The sequence below is a fragment of the Urocitellus parryii genome, chromosome 1, assembly GCF_045843805.1.
Source record: "Urocitellus parryii isolate mUroPar1 chromosome 1, mUroPar1.hap1, whole genome shotgun sequence".
Lineage (NCBI taxonomy): Eukaryota > Metazoa > Chordata > Mammalia > Rodentia > Sciuridae > Urocitellus > Urocitellus parryii.
This window is the reverse complement of record NC_135531.1, coordinates 128,187,862-128,201,497: the sequence shown is the minus strand read 5'-3', so window position 1 is coordinate 128,201,497 and position 13,636 is coordinate 128,187,862. Positions and strand designations below refer to the sequence as shown.

Genomic DNA, 13,636 nt, shown 5'->3' with positions numbered 1-13,636 from the left:
CTAGGACAGGAGCTTGATGGTAGTGGACGCCCTGCTCTAGTTTTGTTAGAGGTGGATTCACCTGAAGATGATGAAGCTTAAGTTAGGTACTTGTTCTAAATAAATACTTCTTAACGAACTTGGAATTATTTTTGTAATTTTTTTTAGTTGATGGACCTTTAGTTTTTATTTGCTTATTTATATGTGGTGCTGGGAATCGAACATAGTACCTCACACGTACTAGTCAAGCACTCTACCGCTGAGCTACAACTCCAGCCTCAAACTTGGAATTATTTTTAAAGAGGGCTCCAAAAATTTAAGATTCAGGCTCCCTCAAGTCCCCGCCCTGCCTGGAAGGAGCTCATGTGAGATTCTGAGGTACCAAGGAGGCCCACCAGGGTCCAAGTTGATATGAGGGAGAGGGGTTACTGGGAGACCTCAACCACCAAGGGGTGGGGGACAGGTTCCCAGCAAAACTGAAAGACCAACGGGCTGGCACTCACAAGATTCAGGTCCTTGTTTGACCCGAGTCTGAGAATCAGCTGAATTTTTGTTGAATGCAATGCACGGTCTGTAATTAGACTTGCGACAGGTGTGTTAACCTTCGCGATCCGCTCACCAGCAGCTTTTACTCTAGACGGCAAGGGCGAACACCGGGGTGCCGCTGGAACTGAGCCTTGCAGGGGCTGAGGGATCTGTAAATCTTCACGTGGCGGTCGCTGGCGCCCTCAGTAGGCATCTCCTGCAGGTCTAAAGGACGCCAGAGGTTGGTGAGGCGGTCTGTGAGAGGACTCAGAGGCCGACCTCCAGGGAGACAAACTCTGGCTGGGAGCGGAGCCAGGACCAGACGCCGGGCTCCGAGGGGGCGGAGTCGGGCTGTGGGTAGAGCCGACTCGGGGGCGGGGCCTCGGGGGCACCGAGCCGGGCTGTGGGCGGGGCTCCGAGGGGACGGCTCTGCGCTCCAGGTGGGGCTGCCCCGGCGCCGGGGGCGGTCCCTGCGGGGCGGGCGGGGTCGGCGGGCGCTCTGTGTGGCCGCGGCCATGAAGCCGCAGCCGCCGGGCTAGGCCCGCGGCGGCTCGAGCCCAGGGCGGCCCGCTGAGGGCTGGGCCCGCTCGCCGGCTCCGGTTCCGGGCCGGAGGGTGGCCGCTCACCATGCCCGGCAAGCACCAGCACTTCCAGGAACCCGAGGTCGGCTGCTGCGGGAAATACTTCCTGTTTGGCTTCAACATTGTCTTTTGGGTGAGCACGGGGTCGGCTTCGGGCCCTGTGCTGGGCTGGTGGAAGGAGGTCCAGTCCCCTATTGGGGGAGGCCACTTCCTGCTCCGAGAGCGCGCGGCTCAGACCGTCCCCGTCTCCTTCCTCTCACCCCCGCTCCGAGTCCTTGGACCACCCGAGGGAGCCCCGAGAGGCCTGGATTGCTGGGGGGCGGGACCCTCCGCGGCGGGGCTGCGGAGTCTCCCGGTGTGACCCCAAGGCCCAGCGGCGGAAGAAGTGTTCGCCTCCAGACCCCAGGGCCATGCTGTACGTGGGTTGGCCCCTCTCTTGCCCCACCCCCTTATGGGGAGAAGAATCCCTGCCCGGATTTGTCGGAGGGGACACTCTGGCCTGTCCTCCCCTCCTAGCTCCTCCAGCACCGGGGATGGATGCCTCGCCCTAGGCTCCCGCAAAGTGGGGTGGGTCACAGCCCTCTCCCTACCGCAGCGGGTACCAGGAGGCAGGCGGGCAAGGGCAATAGCCAGAGTCCTCAGCCGCAGGGTGAGGAGTCTCTCCTGTTCGGAGACCGGGTGCTGTCCCTGGGGAACAGAATGCAGCATTCCACAGCTGACCGAACCCAGGCTCGCAAGCCGCGTTGCCCCTGCTCACAGAAGGGAGCTGCTTGTGCCTCTCCCAGAGTGGCATCTGTGCCCCTGGCCCTGCCGAGTCATCTTTCCTTTCTCCCTCCCCCATCCCATGTCCAAAGCTGCCACCTCTGCAGTCTGTTTCCCAAGCCTTGGGTCAGAATGTCAGGCCTTTTCACTTGTGGTCAGTAGGATTCAGTGTCACCGTCTTTCACCCACATGATGCTGAAGCTTGCCTCTCTGGTGGATGTCCTTCACTGGTGCTGAACTCTGGAGAGTGTGGGCAGTGTGCAGGGAGCACTGGTCAGGGTCAGGAGGCCTGGGTATAGGAGGCTTAGCTGGGAGGCCTTAGGCAAGTCGCCTCTCTTCTCTGAGTCTCAGCTTTCCAGCCTAGGAACCTGTGATTTGAAGTTTGCCCCCTAGGTTAAATGAGTTTTAATGAGTTGAATTCTCTCAACTACCTTATTGTTCATATTTTATAGATGGGATAGACATAGAAAGGTTAAGTCATTTATCTATGGTCATATAGCCAACTAAGGTGACAGCTGAGTAGCAGTAGGTGCTGGTGAGGGAGAGTAGTGAACAAGAGGTAACCCCCAGTGTCAAGAAGGAGAGGTAGGAGAGACCCAGCTTTGTTCTGGGGGGCCTGGGCAGGGGATTGAGGATGAGTTGAGCATTTGGATTTTGTGTTAGGGCAGCATAGAATAGTAAGGGCTTCATGGTGGGATTAATGGTCTGACCTGACTTGTACTGAAGCAGCTATGTCTGGCTTGGAGGGGCAGGCCCTGGAGGTGGGGAAGACAGAGAGGCGGCCTGGGACATAGCTTCATAGCTGTCAGACCGGAGAGGGGCAGTGGCATTGGGAAAGGTGGAGAAAGCTCCAAGAAGAGCCCAAGGCTGAATTGACAGGACTGGGCCACATGAGGGAGTGGATAGATTTCAGCTTTGGTTCAAGGTGGCCCAAGGGAGATGCCTATGAAATAGGCCCAGAGACTTTTTTCTTTTTTGGCACTGGTAATGGAACCCAAGGCTTCATGCATACAAGATAAGTGCTTTACCACTGAGCTGCATTCCAGCCTTTATGTGTTTTATTTTTAAAATTTTTTGATGTCAAGCAGATCTGGTGTTGCCATGCTTGGAATCTTCTCATGGTTTTTCACTGTTCTAGAATACAGCTGATAGCAAGTTGTCATGGCTCATGCCTGTAATCCTAGCAACTCGGGAGGTGGAGTCAGGAGATGTCCTGCTTCAGTAACTTAGCAAGGCCCTATGCAACCTAGTGAGACCATGTCTCAAAAATAAAAAGGACTGAGGATGTACTCACTGGTAAAGTACCCCTGGGTTCAATCCCCAGTACCTACTACTACTAATAGCCCACATTTTTGTTCTGTGGCCTTCAGTGCCCTGTGGCTCTGGCCTTGGCACCCTTCAGCATCACCATACATGATCTTACTCAGGCCTTTGCCAAGCCCTCTGCCTGGAATACTCTCCCCCTTCAAACATCATTCAAACCTCAGCTAATGTGCCCCTGTCTCTCTAGTCATCTAAAGCATGCCCAGAACCCCCAGTCACTCCAGTTTGCATCTCCTGGTCTGATTTTCTTGAAAGGATCTGTGGGTACCTGACATATCTTTGTTTGCTCACGTCTCTTTCTCCTGTATGGCATAAGCTTCATGAGGGCTGACAGCTTGTCTATTCTGTTGGCGGGTATATTCCCAGCACTTGGAACAGTGCCTGGACACCGAGGTGTTTGCAGCAGCAAATTTGAACATAGGGGTCTGAAACCTGGGAGAAGTTCGTGTGGAGCTCTGGGGATGCCAGTGTTATGGAAGGGTGGGAAATGGGTGTGAGGAGGAAGAAGGGTGGAAGGCTAAGGTTGGACTTTTGGGGGCATGGCTGTATGTATGGGGTAGGGGAAGGCAGAGAGTCCTGGGAAGGAGTCTGAGAAGAAGCAGTGGAGGAAGGGGGGTTGAGTTAACCAAGGAGTGGTTTAGGAGAGAGAAAGTGTTGGCTGGTCCCCAGTCCAAAAGCTGGGGGCTGGATAAGTGTGGTGAGGCAGAAGAGGTAATATTTGCTTGCACATCTTTGGACCCAGTGTGGAGGAGGGAAGGAAAGATGTTTCCAGAGAGAGAGTACGGTAGTGGGTGGAACCTACTGTCAGAGAAGAGAAGGGTGGTCAGGGGTGCCTTTGACAGTTTGACAGGCCCTTTGAGAAAATGGAAGGCCACAGAGCAGTGGCTGTCTCTGTACTCTCTGGTGGAGTCTCCTGAATCTGGATGTCTAGGGACTTACCCAGGACCAGGCATGACAGAGTGGTTGACCTTAACTTTCAGAGCTCTTTCCAGTGAGGAATTGAGGCAGGTGGTGGGAAAGATGAGGGTGGTGCCAGGGGCTGTCTAGGTGGACATAGCTGGTATTAAGAAGACCCAGGCAGAGCTGTGGTGAGATGTTTCCTAGGGGTAGGCTGGGGCCCCTTAGCAGGATCCTACTCTGCACTGAGATTCCTCATCATTCGGGGGTCACTGATTGTGAGTTTTGGACGCTCTCATCATAAGATGCTGGGGTGTAGTTTGGTGCTAAAGAGCTTGCTCAGTATGTGCAAGACCCCGGGGTCAATCCCCAGCACTGCCAAAAGCAACAATAAAAAACCCATGATGGGAGATGACCTGGAAGCTATGGAGGAGGGTCAGATGGCAGTCTCAGGGCTACAGGGCTGCAGGAGGGCTGGGTTTGGGAATGGGCAGAGAGGAGGCTAGGGGGGTGGCGCTGCAGCATGGGCCTGGGATAGGAGCAGGGGCTCAGTAAGCTGCTCTTGCTTCTGGGCAGAAGCATATGTTCTACTTTGAAGTTCCAGGAAGGGACTCCTGAGGTCCTTCTTGAGGCTATGGGTGGCTTCAATCCTTCACACTGTCCTGTAGGGAAGAAACACTGAGATGTGACCTTGGGAAGGTGGACAGGACTCTAGATTCCATTCACAGCCCGAGTCCCTCTTTCTCCCCTGGCTTCCTGAAGGCCCCTGAGTACTAGGGAAGGATGAGTGAGTGACCTGGTGCTAGTGTCCACCCCTGAGCTCTCTGCTTTTGGTTTTTGCAGGTGCTGGGAGCCCTGTTCCTGGCCATTGGCCTCTGGGCCTGGGGTGAGAAGGTAAGGAATTGGGGTAAGGTTTGGGACTGCCCTTGGGGTGAGGCTGTGGGAAGACCAGCCTCTCATACCTGCCTCTTCTCCCCCTGCACAGGGAGTTCTCTCCAATATCTCAGCGCTGACAGATCTGGGAGGTCTCGACCCAGTATGGCTGTTTGTGGTGGTTGGAGGTGTCATGTCTGTGCTGGGTTTTGCAGGCTGCATTGGAGCCCTCAGGGAGAACACCTTCCTGCTCAAGTTTGTAAGTGCCCCCATCCCCTGGAGACCCAGCCTCTTCCCATCTGGTCTTTGCAGTATAGTTGGTGCTTAGTAACAGGTAGCTTTGTTGTTATGCTATTGTCATCATTAGATTCATGTGGTCTATATTTGTTAGGATTCTTTTTGTTGTAAGTGCCCACAATCCAGTGGCCTAAGCATGAAAGTGTATTTATCGGCTCATGTGAAAAACAGCAACAAAAAACAAACCAGGAGTATGCTGTCCATAGGTCACTTAGCCAGGTCTCTGTTGGTTCCATTCCCTGTGGGTGGAAAGAAGCTCAGGAACAGGTGCTGGCTTCACCCTGACCTTCCAGGAACTCCTCCTGGAGGCAGTGGGTACTCTTAACTCCTCTCTGAGTGCTTCAATTGTATGTCCTTGGCTCTGATTGGCTGTCTCTGGACCAATCCCTGTGGGCTAGGAGGAGGTAGTGCTCTGATTGGTGGGATGGTGGCACTGTCCAGTTCAGTATCTGGGCAAAATCCAGTTCAGTGCCCCCAGAGTCAGAAGAGAGCTGGAGCTGGCTCCATTTGAAACCTAGAACTGATCTTATACACAAGGGTGATTTTTCAGGAAAGCAGGTGTAATTACCAAAGGATGGGTAGGTAATGATAGCACTGTCTTTTCCCATCGTAAAACTACACTAAGGGGGTAGGGGTGGAGCTCAGTGGCAGAGTGCTTGCTAAGGGTGCATGAGTCCCTGGATTCTTTCACCAGCACCAAAAACAAAACAGAATACCCCCCTCCAGAAAAAAAAAAAAAAAACCCAAAACCTCTCTGCCAATATCACTGCCTTCCTGTAACTTGCCAAAATGACAAACCCAAAGGGAAAGAGAGGAACCCGCTGTTCTCTAGGCCTTTTAGGAAACACGGAGTTGTTCCTTTGGCCATATGTATGTGAATCTACAAGAACCGTGATATTGTGAACATTAAGGGAGTGGATACTGTTCAAAAATGAATGCCCTACAAATGTTACCATGACAGAACTGGAAGAGTCTACAGTGTTACCCAGCATGCTGTTGGCATTATTGTAAACAAGCAAGTTAAGGGCAAGATTCTTGCCAAGAGAATTAATGTGCATATTGAACATATTAAGCACTCTTAAGAGCCAAGACAGCTTCCTGAAATGTGTGAAGGAAAATGATCAGAAAAAGAAAGAAGCCAAAGAGAAAGGTACCAGGGTTCAGCTGAAGTGCCAGCCTGCCCCACCCAGAGACGCAAACTTTGTGAGAACCAGTGAAAACTAGACTGAACTGCTGGAACCTGTGAATTCATGTCATAATAGATGAGGGGGGAAAAGAAAGTACTGAGGACTATTTTTTTAAAAAAGTAAACAGTACTAAAATAATGGAGGATGGGGACTGGGGACTCTGGGGATTCTGGGTTCCGTTGGGTTTTGGTGGTAGAACTCTTCCCCCTGGCAACCTCAGAGCCTTGCATCTCTGACCCCCACCATATGTGTGTCCCCAATCCAGTTCTCTGTGTTCCTCGGCCTCATCTTCTTCCTGGAGCTGGCAACAGGGATCCTAGCCTTTGTCTTCAAGGACTGGATTCGAGACCAGCTCAACCTCTTCATCAACAACAACGTCAAGGCCTACCGGGATGACATTGACCTCCAGAACCTCATTGACTTTGCTCAGGAATATGTGAGTGCAATATCCAGCATGGGCCAAATGAAGGAGGTGCCCGATGGGCACGAGAGAGAGAGAGAGAGAGAGAGAGAGAGAGAGAGAGAGAGAGAGAGAGTACAAGTTCTCTGTGTGCTAGGACTGCCCCTCACTGATCCAGGCCAACACACCCCAGGGAGGAGACCCAGGAGTGCCCCATCCCATTAGAAGCCAGTTTCTGGTGATCCCTGTAGGACACAGATTTGGGAAACAGAGACCAGAGGGTCACAACTGGTAGCTTTCAGTTCAGGGCGTATGACACACTTAAATGGGGGAAATTTGACATTAAAATATTGACTTTCTCTTCTACTGACTCTTGAGCCCAAAGTATCAGTCAGGACTACTTGCTACTACCACCTTTAATGGAAGAGGGGCTCTGTTTGCCACTGATCCTAGCACTTGTGTTTTGTTACACCTGTCAATCTTCTCTCATTTATATCATACTCACATTACTTAAAGTTGGAGATACAGTCTGAGAAATGCGTTGCTAGGTGATTTCATTATTGTGCAAACATCACAGACTGTATTTACCCAAATCTAGATGGTCCACACAGATCAACTTGACATGGCCTCTTGATATAAACAAGAGACTGAGTGAACACAGATGGGTTATGCGGATGCTAGTGTTATATGGTATAGTATTTTTCAGTGATTTTTTTGAGATGAGGTCTTGCTGTTTTGCCCAGAGTAGCCTCAAATTCCTGGTAATCTTCCTGCCTCAGCCTCACAAGTAGCTGGGGCTACAGGTGTATGCCACTACACCCATCTTTAAACTTTTTTTTTTTTTTAAATACATAGAAGGAATCGGCTCTAAAATAATGATAGTATAGTCAATACGTAAACCAATAACAGTTGTTTATTGCCACTACCAAGTAGTATGCGCTGTACATAACTGCGTGTGCTGTACTTTTATATGACTGACAGTGCAGCTGTCAGTGAACTGTGTTCAGCTTCTGAACATAGTTTGAGATCCCCACTGCAGCCCTGTTCTCACTTGCAAACTTAAGCCCTGTAGGGAAGCAGCCAGAAAACAGTTCCCAAAATCTTAGATGCCTCCCACTTGCATGTTCTTGTCCACTCACACCCACACACAGTCACACACTCACAGTCACCTGATCACACCCACTTACATAGTCACATGTCCTTGATGCCATCTACCACCAAGAGTCAGCTCTGGGACCCAGAAATGGACTGGAGCTGGTGCCTTCCTCGAGGAGCTCAACCCAATGCAGAGGCAGATATGTAGCAGGGAGCTGCAGTGGGATTCATTTGTTCATTCAGCACAGAATTGTGAAGGGTGCACCCTGGGCCAGGCCCTGGGCCAGGTGCTGGGAATTTAGTGGTGAAGAAAGATGGAACTTGTCCCCTTGGGAATGGCGTCAGGAGAGAACGATGATAAGTAAGCAAAACAGGTGCCTGTGTGTGTGTGTGTGTGAGAGAGAGAGAGAGACAGAGAGAGAGAGAAATCATGGTAAGGGCTGAAAAGGAGAAGGGTGAGGAGAAAACCTCTGAATGGTGACCTGGAAGCCTCTCTGTGAAGAAGCAGCGGTGGAGAGTGGGGACTGTTGTCCTGCAGCAGGGACAGCAGGCACCGAGCCAGTGAGAGGGCACAGGTGCAGGCTAAGCTGTGCCCTGAGACCTGCACACACACAGCCACATGGCCCTGCCTCACTCCTGTGGCTTTGCCCTTGGGGCCTGCCTGTGTGCCCCTGAGCTGGTCCCTCACCTGCCTTTGAGCCCCAGCCTTTGTGGGTGGCTTTCCTGCGGCACATGTTGTCTGCTTTCAGTTGAGTGTGGGGCCCTGGCTCAGCCGCCAGATGGTGGGCTCTTGGGTTATTGCAGGCCTCGCACTGGCCATTGCCCCTGCCTAGGGGGCAGTGTAGAATGACCTGTGAGAGGGGATGGGGCTGGGGGTGATGCCAGCAGGTGATAATGAAGTGGAAACAGTGTGTGTGGAGGGGAGGGCTGGACAGGATTCCTCTCCAGTCCTTGCACCATAAAAAGAGAACTTTGTCAAATCTCTGGAGCAAGTGTGGCGAGATCCAGTGCAGTTCAGTGGATCAGGGTGCCTCTATCTCAGGGGGCTCTGTCCAGCTCCTGTCTCAGGGCGATTCGGAAGAAGCCATGATCCTCAAGCTCCCTCCCTTCCTTTCTCCAGCCTCTTAGGTTAGGGGGACAAGCTGAGGGCCCCCTTCCCTGTACCCCATGACTCCCTCCAACCTGGAGCTCTAGGCTTCTGTCCACTCTGTGATCCCTGTGGATCCTGGCCTGTCTACTGTGGGGATGGGGAGGTGCCCACTTGCCTGGCTGTCTCTAGACCCCTTCCTACCCAGCCTTGTCTCCTTGTGGCCTGGGCTTCTTATCCCCAAACAGAACCAGGCACCCAGGGTGGGCCTGGCTCCCAGCCAAGGGCCTGGCTCACCTGGGCTCTCCTCTGCCCCACAGTGGTCTTGCTGCGGAGCCCGAGGGCCCAACGACTGGAACCTCAATATATATTTCAACTGCACTGACTTGAACCCAAGCCGGGAGCGCTGCGGGGTCCCCTTCTCCTGCTGCGTCAGGGACCCTGCGGTGAGTGGGGCTGGAGGAGAGGTGGGGGCGTTACAGGGTACAGACCCTGTCTGGGAAAAACCCACCCTAGGGCCCCACCTGGCTCTGCCTTGCCCTGGGGATGTGGGTATTGGGGGAGGTCACTTCACTAGGGCAGTTGGTGCTGGTCACTGAGGCCTGCTGGGGCTGGGCCTTTCCCCACTTCAGCAAAACCTGTGTCTGATTTTACCAAGACGGTAACAGAAGGAACCTGGAGGGTAGGGACTGGTCCTGGGGCCTTCCTGCAGCCTGTATTACTAAACACAGCTCCGGGGACCAGCTGAAGGCTGCCTGGGGCTGGCATCACACTCGGTCACAGGTGTGTGTGTGGAAGGGGTCTCCCTAGCCATAGTCGCCACCACCCCACCAGGCCAGCAGGCCAGTATGACCAGGGGCAGGCAAGGGATCTGGGGTGGGAGATTCTGACCCCTTATGGCTTTGTTCAGAGCAGAAATTTCTCACAGTGACATGTATGCAGTAGAAGTTCATCTGTGACCCCAAGGACCAGGTGTCTCTTCATTCTTATAAAACTCGAGGAGACAGGATTCCAGATAAATAGGCAGCAGGCCTAAGCTGCAGCCACACGCCCTGGTGTCTGGGAGAGAGGCAAAGGGGCCGGGGGAGCCTTGCTTCAGCGTGGTGCTCCATGGCACAATCCCTGGTTCCGTTTGCTTCCCTGAGAAAGAGAGACCATTGTTTTGCTCGGGCACCACGGGCCCCTGTGGGATGGCCCTTACTGAGGCACTAATGGCTTGTTTCCCCTCAGGAGGATGTCCTCAACACTCAGTGTGGCTACGATGTCCGGCTCAAACTGGTGAGATGGTTGGGGACAGGGCTGGGGCTAGGTGGGGATGCTGAAAAGCCTCAGGAATTCTATGGGACTAGGGGGATACCTGAAATCCTGGACACCAGGGCATGGTACTGAGGGGACTGGGCCTGTGGGCTCTGCATAGGTGGCGTTGCTCATTTCACTCTCTGTGGACCTGCTATGTGGCCAGCATTGCCCTAGACTTAGAGATTCAGTGCTGATAAGACAGAGTCCCTGTGCTTGTGTAGGGAGGAAGGCACCAAGCTCATGGATACATAAGACAGTCATGTGCCAATTTTGGCTGAGAACCTGGAAGGTGAGGGGAGAGGGGCTGGGTGCTCAGGAAAGGCCTGTCTCCAGAAGAGGCATCCATGTTGAGACCTCATGGGAGAGCCGGGGAGGCAGAGACCCTGCAGCAGAGCTCCGGGGAGCAGGTGCTGCAGGCCAGGGACCTGGGGCAGGGATGAATTTCGCAGGCTGAAGGAAGGAGGGGCGAGGGTCTGAAGCGAGGCTGCAGTGGCAGGCAGGCCAAGCCTGGTTTCTGTGTGCCCTCAGGAGCTGGAGCAGCAGGGCTCCATCCACACCAAAGGCTGTGTGGGCCAGTTTGAGAAGTGGCTGCAGGACAACCTGATCATTGTGGCTGGCGTCTTTGTGGGCATCGCCCTCCTCCAGGTACTGCCATAGCCCCGTGTGCCCCTCCCCTTGCCCAGTGCCTGCTGCCCCTTCCTCACCTGCCCTCTGTCTTACAGATCTTTGGCATCTGCCTCGCCCAGAACCTCGTGAGTGACATCAAAGCAGTGAAGGCTAACTGGTGAGGCTGCTGCAGGACATGGCCACATGCCTGGCCTACCCAGGCCTCTGGTGGGGACCCCCCAGGACCCTCCTACTATATGGGCAAGGCCACAGGAGGTTTCTACTTGGACCTGAGCCCCAAAGATTTTTGTGAGCTGGGTTGCACTGTCTGCCCACAGAGAAGGCCATTTTGGCTCTACTTGGGCTGCTTGTCTTAGAGCTCTGTACGTGGAGGGTGTGTGTGTGTGTGTAAGTGTGCATTTGTATTTGTGCACAGGGAAGCCACCATGTGTGGGTGCTGGCATAGTGGGCTCTCCAAGGGACTAGGAAGGGTGCAGTCAAGGGGGTGCAGGCCAGATCAGTGGGAGGTGCTGCTGTGGTACTATGTGTGCCTGCTCCACCCCACGCTGGGACACACGTTTCTGTGCATGATTGTGTGGGGTGAGCTTTGGGGCCTGCTGTTGCTGTTGCAACACAATTCCAGAGCGCTCTTCTCTATAGCTATGCTCTTAAGCCTGCCAGGAGCCCACCTTGGCCTCAGTGTCTGACTCTGAAATGGGTCCAAGAATTTTCTTTCTCTCACTTGCCTCTCAGGATCAAACATGATGATGGCTACAAACTACTCAGATAAAACTTTGAAAACTACTGGCTTGTGCCCACCAACTTGGAGGTTCTGTCAGCTGTGGGACCTCAACAGAGCTCTCCAGTGAGGGCCTTTGGCCCAGACCCAACCTCTCTACAAGGTGTCTTTGGCCTGGGTAGTTTATGCATTTGAGACAACCTTTAAAAATTGGTACATTTCACATAAAAGTCCAGATTCCTTGCTTCTCTTGAAGAATGACCATTGGGCCACACCAGCTCTTCAGTGGCAGCATTACCTGGGACATAAAGCTTCCTTGGTCACTGAGGTCCCGCCTGGCCTATTCTCACCTAAGTGCCCTGCCTCACCCCCAGTAGGCTGGGAGTTGGCTTCCCCTGCCTCTGGATTATTCCCTGCAAATGTCACAAAAGCTGCTGTGGCCAAGACTCAAGCAAAGCACAGGGATATGAAGAACCGCGATGCTGGACCCCATCCCCAAGAGGGTCTACCTGGAAGGAGTCTGGCCCTGCTGGGGACTGAGGTGGGTGACAGAATGCCCAGGGAATGGCTGAGAGGTGGGATGGGAGTCAAGAAGATTTTGCAAAGGAAGCAACTGGAAGCCCAAAGTATGGCCCCATGGAGTTGAAAGGAACCTGTTTTGGGGTTGGTTCCTGGGCTTGGAATCGGGTTTGAAAATCTTCCCTGTTGCCTGCAGAGCTATCTGGTGGCCACCAGAGGGCGCTCCAGCACAGCATTCCGTGGGTCTGGCTTCTTCCTCTTGCAACCTCGCTCACCCCAATGGAGCCAAGGGCCTACCCTGCTTACTAGTGCTTCCAGGCTTGCATATTTGAAAACCTCTAAAGAAGCAAACTAGCTCAGGCTTGGGAAGTCTGCCTCTTATGTGAAGGGGTGTATGTGGAATGACTCTGCCGCACCCCTTCCTGGGCCACAGATGAAGAGGAGGAGGTGGCAGGCTAGTACAGAGGTCTGGATTTCAGAGGCCCTCAGGGCCTGGTGGGTTATACAAGTGAGTGAAGATGGTTTTAGAGTCTGAGGCCTGCTTCAGTCTGACTTGACCACCTGAAGACCAGACACAGAGACATTGTACTTTGTGACAAGAGGAACATTTGTGCAGTCCAGTTGAAAATGGCAACTTGCCTTGGAGAACAGTATGTCATGGGGACTGTGGCAAAATACAGGTCTTCATCATAAGGTGGTAGCTGCTATTCAGTTGTGGCTGGCTCCTGCGATATGGGAGCCGGCAGAAATACAGAGAAGCCACAAACCCAGATTTTGATGTGAGATAGTCTGGATTTTAAGTTGTTGGCAACTAGTTAAAAAAATCAACTCTGTAAGCCAAACAAACAGCATAGGGCCCAACTTTGATCTCTGTGCCACCGTAGATCCCTTGGGGGACAGTCCCCACTGGGGCCCTGGCTGCTTAGCCATTCAGGTGTGCTGGGAGCTGCTGTCATGCAGCAGGTGTGAGGCACACACCCAGCACTGTTGCTCACCGCGCAGTCTGGATGGGGCCCCAGGGTTCCTGACAGGCATTGACTGGTGGTTCTGCTCATGCTACAATAAATGCAGCTCAAAATACTCTGTGTGTGCCTTGCATTTTCTAATTTCAAATGTCTTTGCTTTCATTTTCTTCCGCAAATCTCACCACACCCTTGTGAGGTGAGGTTTCTTTTCCAGATGAGGAAACTGGGACTTGAGGGGGAGGAAGGTCATGCAGAACACACAGCGGGGAGGAGGCACCAGCTCTGACCTCGAGCCAGAGGTTTGCACCACACCCAGCATGCCTTCTCGGGACATCTAGGTGAAACCTGTGTACTCAAGAGAATCCACCACCAAGGGCTGTAACGAAACCTTCATCTCCTAAGGAGAGTAGGACATCTACTTTAGATGCTGGATACATAGAGAAGAGAGAAGGGCAAGGTCCCTACCCTGTGCTGCTGTCTCATGGGGGAGAGAAAACAAGAG

At 53.2% G+C, this 13,636-nt stretch overlaps 1 protein-coding gene across 1 annotated transcript; it reads left to right on the top strand.

Moving 5' to 3' along the window:
- Window positions 1-991: 991 nt before the first annotated feature.
- Window positions 992-13,249, top strand: Tspan17 (tetraspanin 17). The gene is made up of 9 exons (XM_026398186.2): window positions 992-1,218; window positions 4,911-4,961; window positions 5,053-5,199; window positions 6,690-6,860; window positions 9,327-9,452; window positions 10,237-10,284; window positions 10,834-10,950; window positions 11,028-11,089; window positions 11,665-13,249. The coding sequence occupies exons 1-9, from the start codon at window positions 1,132-1,134 to the stop codon at window positions 11,699-11,701; spliced, it is 846 nt and encodes a 281-aa protein (XP_026253971.1). The 5' UTR covers window positions 992-1,131; the 3' UTR covers window positions 11,702-13,249.
- Window positions 13,250-13,636: the final 387 nt, after the last annotated feature.